The sequence below is a fragment of the Chanodichthys erythropterus genome, chromosome 9 (genome assembly GCF_024489055.1).
Source record: "Chanodichthys erythropterus isolate Z2021 chromosome 9, ASM2448905v1, whole genome shotgun sequence".
NCBI classification, from domain to species: domain Eukaryota; kingdom Metazoa; phylum Chordata; class Actinopteri; order Cypriniformes; family Xenocyprididae; genus Chanodichthys; species Chanodichthys erythropterus.
The window spans coordinates 5,279,845-5,291,759 of record NC_090229.1 but is presented as its reverse complement, the minus strand read 5'-3'; the positions used below and the strand labels follow the sequence as shown (position 1 = coordinate 5,291,759).

The window sequence follows — 11,915 nt, the reverse complement described above, 5'->3', positions numbered from 1 at the left end:
AAAAAAAAAATATATATTTTGCATAAAGCATATTTTTTAGACCATTATACTATGTATCCCATTTTTGACAGGTTTTGCAAGTCTACTTTTTACTTCTCATCTCACTATATAACCTATTGATTGCTCATATTAAAAATAGATTATAATTTTTACATCTAGTCCTTAAGCTAGTAGACAAATCAAAGGTACAGCATGCTTTAGTTTGTCCAACTGAGACTAAAGTTTGTGTCAGTGCAGAATTTGTGTTTGTTGTCACTTCACTTTTTACTTGCATAGGCTACTTATAATGAATCACTTGTTTTGAGATTTTGTAAACACACCCACCAGCGGATAGTGGGCGGAGTCGACGGGGTCTGTTTTCGCCCTCTGAGTGGCCAATAGCACAGAGGGGGCGTGGCCTAGCGGACAACACTAGAGTGTGAGCTCGCTGCGCTGCGGTTTGATTGACAGATCAGAGTGACTGTAATTGAGCGAAGGAGCCGGGGAAGATTCTCAGCGCAATGTCAAGTCCTAAAAGAGTTTGCATCGTCGGCTCTGGGAACTGGTAAAAAAATATTTGGATTTTCTTTTAGAAATGACTCTAAGGGTTCAGAATCATGTGACTATTAGTTTAAACATTAAACAAAGGCGCACAAGCTTCAATGAGTCACTTGTTTAAAGAAGTTTAAGGTTATGACATTTGAAAGGGCATAACAGAAGACAATGATATGAAGGATATAGATATCCTACACAATATGAGTTCTGCTCAACAGCTGTGAATGTGCTTTTGGACTAACTTGAATACTATTTCTCACTGTTTACACCAGCCATTTGTAACACTACTGCAATGCAAAACAAGTAGAGCACATGCTCCAGTCAGTCACACTGGTTAGGTTCAGTATTTATGTTCCATGCATTTAAACTATCCGTCATACAGCTGTCTGGCTTCAGTATTATGTCCATTTCTGATGTTTGAAATGTACTGACAGCTACTATATCATACAATGCATGCAAAAAAAATTTGACTACTTTTGTGTTATTGAATTGTTTGAGCTTTTATGATTTTAATCATTTACACATTCACATAGACATTTATTAAGGTAAACGTGATTGCTGTTGATGATTGAGGTCTTAATGAAGCTTTGAAATAGGCTACTGTTCCTTTAAAACTCTATATATGGTCACACTCCAAAACAAGACTCCAAAAGTAGATGCTTATATACAACAATCCAAATGTATGTTTATGTATTCAGTTTAAGAGCCATATTAAATTTATCAAACAATACTGCAAAATTGATATGGTTGGGTATTTTGTAAAGACTAGTTAACCCCCAGTGCGCAACTCTGATCTGATCTGACACAACAGGCTTTGATCACTATCACCTCTGTGTTTCTTGAAATGCAAATTCTCCCTTTTGGTAAAAATCTGGGGGGTTGTGATGGGAGTAAAGTCCTTTGTTAGTTTACACCTTGTATTGTAATGTTGCATGCAACCTTTCACATGATGAACTCTCTCTCTCTTTCTGTCATGTCCGTAGGGGTTCTGCTATTGCTAAGATAGTTGGCACAAATGCAAGGAATAATCCGAAGTTTGACTCCACGGTTAACATGTGGGTGTTTGAAGAGACGGTGAACGGGCGTAAACTCACAGAGGTCATAAACACAGACCACGAGAACGTCAAGTATTTGCCGGGACACAAGCTTCCAGAAAATGTTGTAAGAAACTTTGTATTTGAATATCATTTATGAAAGACAAATATTATTAATAGGACTTAAAATTTTTAATCTAATTAATTACATGATGTGGCGATTAATTAATGCACATCAAATTTGGCTGAGAAATTACCCCCAAAAGTAATTTAAAGTCATTATTGTGTCAAGCATTAAATAGACATTATAAAAAGCAGCTTCAGAAAGAAATATTTGATTTGATTCAACATAGATTCAACATAGATATTTTATTTGATTCAACATTTTTTTTTTATTAATATGGACAAATGAAATTATTTTCTAATTTAATTAAATTATACCATACTCTAAATAAGAAACTAAACTGCCAGTAGGTGGCGGTAAGTGTCTTAATGATGTCATTGAGTCATTCATTCATTCGATTCATTCAAATGGCTGATTCATTCAGGAGTGAAGTAAATGCAAAGACTATAGAATAACACAAGACGCGTCACTCGTATTATTATGAACGGGAGAAAGTGCAACACGCAATATGGCGGAATAAGTCCCGCCTTCTAAATAAGAGCCAATCACTGATTGGTAAAGTCACACGTCACTGCAGCTGCTGTTAAAAGCTTGCACGCTTCCTATAGAGACGTGCACTTAGGACTTAGCACTTTTTTTCGCTTGTTCCTGCCTGAAATTGTTTTGATTCAAGCATTTAGAAACAACATTTATGAGACAGTTGTTGTCAGATGTCATTGGTGATTTCAAATATGAAATTGAATCGAAAGCTTGGCAAACAGTTTTGGAGAATTTGATGTTTCCCCATTCACAGAGATCACTGAATCATTGGTTCACTCAGTTTGTTCAAAACACGGATTCAGAAATTAAACGCCATTGTGTATTGCTTGGAGACTAACAGTTCTGCTTTCTGCTTTCTTTGGCAAAATGTAGCAAAAACAGACAATATTTTGTTTAAAATAACACAATATTAACTTCTTATTTATTGAACTGTTGTATAAAATCAGTATCGCATTCGGGACAAAAATAAAAAAATAAAGAAAAATTCAGTTAAAAAATAGCACTTGTGTTATATTGCTCTCGTTACTTGTGTGAGATAGCTTCAACATATCATATAATGTAAATATGAGACAAAATCTCATATGAGCTTTTTTTTTTTTTTTTTTTTCCAATATCTTGAATTTTAGGGACATTCCAACTACATTCTGCTTTTACACGCAGTGAGTTGTTGCCCTGCATCATATTTTCATCATCAACTGTATGAAATGTTAAATGACCTATAGGTCTGGGATGGGGCAAGTGCATTAAATGTGTTAATAATTTTAAATCGACAGTCCTAATTATTAATAAAATCCATTAATATAATAAACAATATATAATTAAATAATCAAAAATGTAATATAATAAAACAATATATTCTTTTATCACATAAAAAAATTAAGTTGTTTTACTTGCATACTTGTATAATAAAATAATAAATGGTTTGAAAGTGTGAAATCCTAATTATTAAAATATATAGGATGTATTATGCATAAATGATCATATATTATTTGAATATAGAAAATACTGTATTATGAGAAAATAGTGTTGCTTTTTTAAATTACATATATAATAAAATAAGAAATTAATGTTGTAAGAAATTGTATTTTAATAAATTAAAGTTTAAAAACTTTATTGATTATATTTTGATGCATATATGCAAACTTTTTATTAGCATATACAAAAATGAATAAAAATATCAATATTAAATTTTTTATTATATAAAAATGATCATTTTAATATAATAAAGATATAATAAAAGTGTATTAAAAACAATTTTATTATACAAGTGTGCAAGGGAAACTACACAGTTATATACAAATATACACAATTAAATACCATATGCAATTAAAACAAGTGTATCAATTTATATATATATATATATATATACAGTATATATATATATATATATATATATATATATATATATATATATATATATATATATATATATATATATATATATATATATATATATATATATATATATACACTTGTTTTAATTTGCATATGGTATTTAATTGTGTGTGTGTGTGTGTATAAAATATATGATACAATATATATCTGGCAACAAGATTCAACCAGAGAGATCACATTTTTTGCTCAGTTCACATTTTTGCTTGGGAAATTGTCTCAACAGCAAATAGTTGCTCTGCTACAGAGGAAGTTCACACAATAGAGAAGTCTGGAGGAGAGTGCTGAGCCACTAGATTCTTTCCCAAAAACCTTTGGGAGGCACTTGCTGCTTTACAAAGGAAACCATCCACTTGCACTCAAGCTACTAATAAGAAGCTGACAAAGCTGCATGTGTTGTCTCCGTCATTATGACCGGTAGACCAAATGGTTGAGAGTCAGCCAAATGGTTGAGCCTATAACTATAATCACTGTCCCAGGACTGGGCTAGAGGCCTAGAAAACCATTGGCAGAGATATGGTACAATAACCCGAAGGATTAATAATGTGAACAAGATTGTTTTGGCTTGAAATGGACACAAACCCTGCCAAAACCCCCCAGAATAAGGCAATATGTCGGTCACCTTAGGTGCAACCAATCCTATAGTGAATATATTGAGTGAATGTATGTTTCCGCAGGTTTCATCATACAGCATCAAACAGATTCCCTTCTCTCTATTCCTCTCTCGTTCTCTCGTCTCTCTCGCTCACAGGTGGCGGTGCCAGATCTGCTCGACGCTGCCAAGAGCGCTGACATTCTGCTCTTTGTGATTCCACATCAATTCATCGGCCGTATTTGTGACACCATGAAGGGCAATATCAAACAGGATGCGCTTGGAATGTCACTCATCAAGGTCCTGTACACTCATGAATACATGCATTGTGTGTGAAAGTCATTTCTGTGGCATTTTCTTTCTTACTCAGCATGAAAAAAGAGGAAAGTTGCTTTCTAAGATCACAAGACTGTCACATTTGACACAGATAACAAACTATGACTGTGCATGTGGGTTCATTTAGGGGGTGGATGAAGGACCGGATGGACTGAAGCTCATCTCAGAGGTCATTCACGAGAAGCTGGGCATCAAGATGAGCGTGTTGATGGGAGCAAATATCGCCAATGAGGTGGCGGATGAGAAATTCTGCGAGACCACCATTGGTGAGGGTGATAAAAAGTGATGTTAGTGTGTTCATATGTTCAATTTGTGTTCGGATGAGGGTATGCGTCTGTGTGTTTAATGTTTGTAAGGCTGCAGGGATCAAACCGAGGGGGCGTTGCTTAAAGAACTCATGCAGACGGATCACTTCCGGGTCACGGTCGTACAGGAAGCAGATGTGGTGGAGATCTGTGGTGCTCTGAAGGTTTGCTTTGACATTTTACACCTCAAAATAGTCAAAGGGTGGTGCATGTGACACAATTGAAAATAATGTGATATCCAGTTTAACAGTTAACTCAAGAAGTTGTTTTATCAACAGCAGTAATAATACTGGTCTGTCTTGATATGGCAAGTGTCAGTTTTACAGTCTATAATGTTCTCTTTTGCTGTAAAGAGGTGTTTGAAGCATGATGTATAAACACACAACAATTAAACCAGTAGGTCTGTATACACTGACAAGAATTTGGACAGTTGCACCACTAACTTAGAAGTGTTGTTATTGCTAACTAAAACTGGACCTATAATGCCCCTTTTCACAAGATGTAAAATAAGTCTCTAGTGTCTCCAGAATGTGTCTGTGAAGTTTCAGCTCAAAATCCCCCACAGATCATTTATTATAGCTTGTCAAGTTTGCCCCTATTTGGGTGTGAGCAAAAACACACCATTTTTGTGTGTGTCCCATTAAATGCAAATGAGCTGCTGCTCCCGGCCCCCTTTCCAGAAGAGGGCGGAGCTTTAACAGCTCAACAACAACAAAGCTGGAGAATCTCACGCAGCCTCATTTCCTTCATAATTGAAATTCAACCACCATGTCCTCAGATGCAGGTGAGATATTGTTAGAAGCTCATTTACAGTAGATCAGTCTGCCCACTAGCATTTACTGTAACCTTGTAAATATTATTCATCTGAATGAATGATTGGACGTTTATATTTTTGGACTTTGAGTGGAATTTGCAGACGGTCCCTTTAGCAGCCTAGGTGAAAATGCAGCGAATATCAATCCTAAAACTAAGGCCCCTTTGCAGCTGCTATGCGCTGCATCAGCAGATACCATACTACCATTTTCAACAGTGTAAGCCAATGAGAATGCCAAGCAAAAATAAATACGGAGATACATTCAAAAATTAATAAACGATTAAAAGGAAAAACTTTCAGTTTAGCGTTTCCTTTAACATTTTATTTCACCCCAGCATTCATTTAATTATTTATGTATTTATTTATGCAGGAATATGTGGATTTATGTATTTATTTGCACATTTATTTATATATTTATTTATGGATTTATTTATTCACGTATTTATATATTTATTGTTTTTGCAGGTTTCGTCCTCCATATGGCTCTACAGTTTGAGCTATAGGAGAAAACACTTTTTTTGTTAGGTTGCAGAGTCAAATGAAAGTCTAAAAGCGTTAGTTCACCCAAAAATGTCATAAATCATTTACTCATCCTCCTGTCATTGCAAACGAAATGAATACATTCATTTGTCTCTGCAACCAAACAAACTTTATAGTGCACTGCAAGAACACAAACACCATAAAAAAATATAGTGTCAGCGGATCTTTAGCAGTTCCAAACATCACATTATAATGTGCTTGTTGTAATTCAGCTCAGAGGAACGTGTCGGACATTTCGACCCTCTTTGTCTTCCTACAGAATATAGTAGCAGTAGGAGCAGGTTTCTGTGACGGGTTGGGCTTCGGTGACAATACAAAGGCTGCGGTGATCAGACTGGGTCTCATGGAGATGATCAGCTTTGCTCGGTTGTTCTGCACCGTCGGCTCCGTTTCTTCTGCAACGTTCTTGGAGAGCTGTGGCGTTGCTGATCTCATTACCACATGTTACGGAGGACGAAATCGGAAAGTCGCAGAGGCCTTCGCCAAGACTGGCAAGGTGAGACACCAAGAACTTAAAGGGATAGTTCACCCAAAAATGTGCCATTTCAAACCTGTATGGCTTTCTTCTGTGGAACACAACAAAAGAAATACATACAGTAAAAAAAGCAAACATGGAGCTGTCAAGCTTCACAAAGTTCTATAAAAATACCATAAAAGTAGTCCATTTGACTTTATTTCAATTCTTTTAACGTCATACAATTGTTTTGTGTGAGGAACCGTACAGATCACAATTGAAGTATTTTTACACTGTAAATCTTCCCCACTGCAGCTTGTCTTAAATTTATTTAAAGGTGCCGTAGAACGTCTTCTTAAAAGATGTAATATAAGTCTAAGGTGTCCCCTGAATGTGTCAGTGAAGTTTCAGCTCAAAATACCCCAAAATATTATTCATTTTTTAACTGCCTATTTTGGGGCATCATTAAATATGCGCCGATTCAGGCTGCGGCCCCTTTAAATGCTTACGCTCCCCTCCCCCGGAGCTCGCGCTTGCCTTAAACAGCATAAACAAAGTTCACACAGCTAATATAACCCTCAAAATTGTTCTTTACAAAGTGTTCGTCATGCAGCATGTCTAATCGCGTAAGTATAGTATTTATTTGGATGCTTACATTTGATTCTGAATGAGTTTGATAGTGCTCTGTGGCTAAAGCTAAAATTAGACACTGTTGGAGAGATTTATAAAGAATGAAGTTGTGTTTATGAATTATACAGACTGCAAGTGTTTAAAAATGATAATAGTGACGGCTCTCTTGTCTCTGTGAATACAGTAAGAAACGATGGTAACATTTAACAGTACATTAGCAACATGCTAACGAAACATTTAGAAACACAATTCACAAATATCACTAAAAATATCATGATATCATGGATCATGTCAGTTTTTATTGCTCCATCTTCCATTTTTTGCTATTGTTCTTGCTTGCTTACCTAGTCTGATGATTTAGCTGTGCACAGATCCAGACGTTAATACTGGCTGCCCTTGTGTAATGCCTTGAACATTGGCTGGCATATGCAAATATTGGGGGCGTACATATTAATGATCCCGACTGTTACGTAACAGTCGGTGTTATGTTGAGATTCTCCTGTTCTTCGGAGGTCTTTTAAACAAATGAGATTTATATAAGAAGGAGGAAACAATGGAGTTTGAGACTCACTGTATGTCATTTTCATGTACTGAACTCTTGTTATTTAACTATGCCAAGATAAATTCAATTTTTAATTCTAGGGCTAGTAGTACTCAAACCGTCTACAATGTCACTGAGGCTAGCCCTGACGGGTTGCTACAGTGGTGAAAAGTACGAAATCGCTCATAACCCCTAAACTATTGTGTCCAAGTGTCTTATATCGTTGGGATCCTTTTCTTGGGAGGGGGTATTTTGGATTTTTTGAAAACCTTCTTTTGTCAACTAGTCCGAACCAGTGCAGCAAAATTATCCGATTGTCAATAATTATCAAAAAAAAGGTTGAAATTTTGATTTACATTCCCTAAGGGCTGCCAAAACGTTCAAAGTGGACAGAGCCACTTTTACTAAAATGGCTATAACTTGTAAACGGAACCAAACTTGGCACACATATGTAAGAGTTCATTCCGTGGTCGTGTGTAGAAGGATGTGGCGACTGGCCACTTGGTGGAGCTATAACATGGAAAAAAGTAAAAAATGGCTAAAACTACACAAGCTGAAGTCTGATTGACTTGAAAATTGGCATGCGGTGTCTTGGTCCAAGGTGCCATGACTGCCTTTGAGGACATTTGCGTATCTCAAAAAATGCGTCCGGTGGCGGCCAATGAATTTTGAGCAGCTATCAGACAAGGTTAACAGAAGCCGATTGGAACGAATCTTGCTGGGCCTGTTTGACTCATGGCCCTAGAGGCCTGTGAGAAATTCGAAAGAAATCAGCCACCTTCATGTATTTCAAAAACCAACTTTGGTGAACTAGTCCTAGGTTTTTGGCTCAACCTCGATGACTGTTCAAAAGCTTTATAAACCACATTTTTCCTATGGTAAATTGCCTGTATTGGATGTAAATGGTCTTTTCCACAGGCTTGATAAATAAAACATTATACCTTTTATGCATGTGCTTAAAGGCCTTAAAGCACTTGAACCCTGATAAACGCTGCTTGCAGCTATATTTTTTTATGATTTTGAAATGCTCACTAATGCTGCATTTATTTGATCAAAACTACAGTAAAAACAGTATTAGTCTAAAATGTGAATAATAAGAGTGAGTTTACATGCGCATTCTTAAAGGTGCCCTAGAATTAAAAATTGAATTGATCTTGGCATAGTTGAATAACAAGAGTTCAGTACATGGAAATGACATACAGTGAGTCTCAAACTCCATTGTTTCCTCCTTCTTATATAAATCTCATTTGTTTAAAAGACCTCCGAAGAACAGGCGAATCTCAACATAACACTGACTGTTACGTAACAGTCGGGATCATTAATATGTATGACCCCAATATTTGCATATGCCAGCTCATGTTCAAGGCATTACACAAGGGCAGCCAGTATTAACGTCTGGATCTGTGCACAGCTGAATCATCAGACTAGGTAAGCAAGCAAGAACAATAGTGAAAAATGGCAGATGGAGCAATAATAACTGACATGATCCATGATATCATGATATTTTTAGTGATATTTGTGAATTGTGTTTCTAAATGTTTCATTAGCATGTTGCTAATGTACTGTTAAATGTGGTTAAAGTTACCATCATTTCTTACTGTATTCATGGAGACAAGAGAGCCGTCGCTATTTTCATCATTAAACACTTGCAGTCTTTATAATTCATAAACAACTTCATTCTTTATAAATCTCTCCAACAATGTGTAATGTTAGCTTTAGCCACGGAGCACTATCAAACTCATTCAGAATCAAATGTAAACATCCAAATAAATACTATACTTACATGATTAGACATGCTGCATGACGAACACTTTGTAAAGAACAATTTTGAGGGTTATATTAGCTATAGCTAGTATATATTAGCTAGTGATTTAAAGGGGCCGCAACCTATATATCGGTGCATAGTTAATGATGCCCCAAAATAGGCAGTTAAAAAAATGAATTAAAAAAAATCTATGGGGTATTTTGAGCTGAAACTTCACAGACACATTCAAGAGACACCTTAGACTTATATTACATCTTTTAAAAAGAAGTTCTAAGGCACCTTTAAACTGATTACGCTTAATAAATGTAAACGCATTTAACCATTTTCCTTTATTGGCGTAAGGTCATAAACAGCTTAAGAATAAACCGATCAACAGAGTTAGATTTTTGCCCATTACCCCGATTCACACCTTAACCTTCCAAAAAGCATTCTTATACAGCAGATCCAGCCACACAGCAAGTGTTTCGTGACAGGGGAGGAGAAATATATCACAAACTCAGACTTTTTCTTGAACAAAGAAATAGGGGTGAATTCATGGCGATTGAATTCACTTTTTCCCAGTCAACTCAATGGCAAAAAAAGTCCCAATTAAGCTGAATTCACTCAAATGTGTTCTTATCTCATGCAACTAAAGGACAAGTGGGACAGTTGTAGAAACTTCAAATATGAGTCCACGCTAATTTCCCGCTGACATTTTGAAATAGAGTTTTTAATGCTTTATTTAACATCACAGCTGATATAATAAATACTAGGATGCTTACGTTTAAGCATCCATGTAAAAATACAGAGAATAACCTGTATTTTTTAATACAGTCTTGTAAATGTGGTTTACTTGCATTGTTATTGATTTGCATGTAAACAGGTAATTTCAATAAACTGATTTTTGGTAGTTATCAGCATATTGGTGTGCATGTATACGTTCTCATAGATATCAAACCAGGTGTGATGCATACTGAAATGCCAAGATAGTCAACAAAATGATTTCAATTCCATTTTCAATTTAGCATGACAAAAAATAAAAACATTTGTAGCTTTGTGTACAATGAGAATAGTGCAAAACAGGCCATTTAAAGTAAAGTAAATTAGCAGTAAGAATAGTGCAATAAAAATATAGTAAACAAATCATTCTCAGCGTTTTTAGCCATTCAATTCTCTGTTTCAGTCTCTCGAAGAGCTTGAAAAGGAAATGTTGAATGGTCAGAAGCTGCAGGGTCCCGCCACAGCCGCTGAAGTCCACAAGATACTTAAAAACAAAGGCGTACTCGACAGGTAAGACTTGATAGAGTGGTGCAGGAATGACATCAGAACCTGGGTTTTTCAATTTATATGTAAAATAAAGCCTGTGGTAAACAACAATGATACTTTGATGTTTTATTCTACAATGTAAAATACACACACCCATAGCAAATATGCAGTTTGAAGTAGTTATGTTCATTTTTGCAAACGTTTGTTTTTAATAAGTAACTAAAGGAGACAGTTTGGGGTGTGAGTGTGTGCAGTGTACATTGTGTCAAAGTATTGTCAAGTTATGTTTACCACGCTTTATTTTATGCATAAATGATAAAACCCCATGGGAAAATCTCGAAGGAGCTCATATCTGCAGTATTTCATTGTGCATTTACATTAAGACCAAGCACAATGCAATTAGTTGAACACATCTGAACATTTTCTTCCCACAGATTTCCCCTTTTTAATGCAGTGTATCAGATCTGTTACGAGGGTCGGCCTGTGACTGAGTTCATCCACTGTTTGCAGAACCATCCAGAACATCAGTGAAAGAAGGACAGAGCTGCAATACTGAGTATGTGTGTGAGCCCTGCTGAAAAGAATAGCATTGCTGTTGTGTTTTAAATACTTCTTAACTAGTTTAATTAACCAGCAAGACAGCTTCATCTTCGTCAAACAGAAGCAGCATGCAAATCCATGGTGCTCGAAGCTGGTCTTTTCAGCAGGGTGTGAGTGCGTGTTACAATGAGAGCGACCAAAGTCACATGAGGACGCTCTCTGAGTGCACTGTTTTGTCATTTCTAATGAGTCCGTCCTTTCAGCCACTTTATTCTGTATAAAGCCTCAAATGCCAGACTGAGCGCTCCACTATAAGTGCCACTAAAGTTCTCAAAATCACACTGAATTGAATGTTCTTAATATATAATGTGAAATAAATCACTGTACCTCTGAGCTCCAGCTGTCTATTTATTTTAGAAAATCATTTTGTGTAAGAACCAGACTTGATATACAGTGGCCCTAAAAATTATCACAATTAAAAATGAGGGAATATATGAAAGAATTTTAGCAGTGTATCTATTGTTTTATA

The 11,915-nt window shown here is 35.9% G+C and overlaps 1 protein-coding gene across 2 annotated transcripts; it reads left to right on the top strand.

Annotated features, from left to right (window-relative positions):
* The first annotated feature begins 407 nt into the window (after positions 1-407).
* gpd1a (glycerol-3-phosphate dehydrogenase 1a) lies at positions 408-11,779 on the top strand. Of its 2 annotated transcripts, XM_067394336.1 has the most exons (8): positions 408-544; positions 1,518-1,695; positions 4,376-4,516; positions 4,680-4,818; positions 4,909-5,021; positions 6,471-6,707; positions 10,764-10,870; positions 11,281-11,779. In XM_067394336.1, the coding sequence occupies exons 1-8, from the start codon at positions 501-503 to the stop codon at positions 11,375-11,377; spliced, it is 1,056 nt and encodes a 351-aa protein (XP_067250437.1). In that variant the 5' UTR covers positions 408-500; the 3' UTR covers positions 11,378-11,779. The 2 variants fall into 2 exon arrangements, with proteins under 2 accessions (XP_067250437.1, XP_067250438.1); XM_067394337.1 differs by lacking the exon at positions 6,471-6,707.
* The last annotated feature ends 136 nt before the right edge of the window (positions 11,780-11,915 follow it).

What these genes read in the sequence shown, in the direction of transcription:
- gpd1a (XM_067394336.1), top strand. Translation starts at nt 501, where the DNA reads ATGTCAAGTCCTAAAAGAGTTTGCATCGTCGGCTCTGGGAACTG. An exon ending in ATCGTCGGCTCTGGGAACTG is followed by an intron (nt 545 to 1,517) that starts GTAAAAAAATAT and finishes TCATGTCCGTAG; the next exon opens with GGGTTCTGCTATTGCTAAGA. An exon ending in ATTCTGCGAGACCACCATTG is followed by an intron (nt 4,819 to 4,908) that starts GTGAGGGTGATA and finishes AATGTTTGTAAG; the next exon opens with GCTGCAGGGATCAAACCGAG.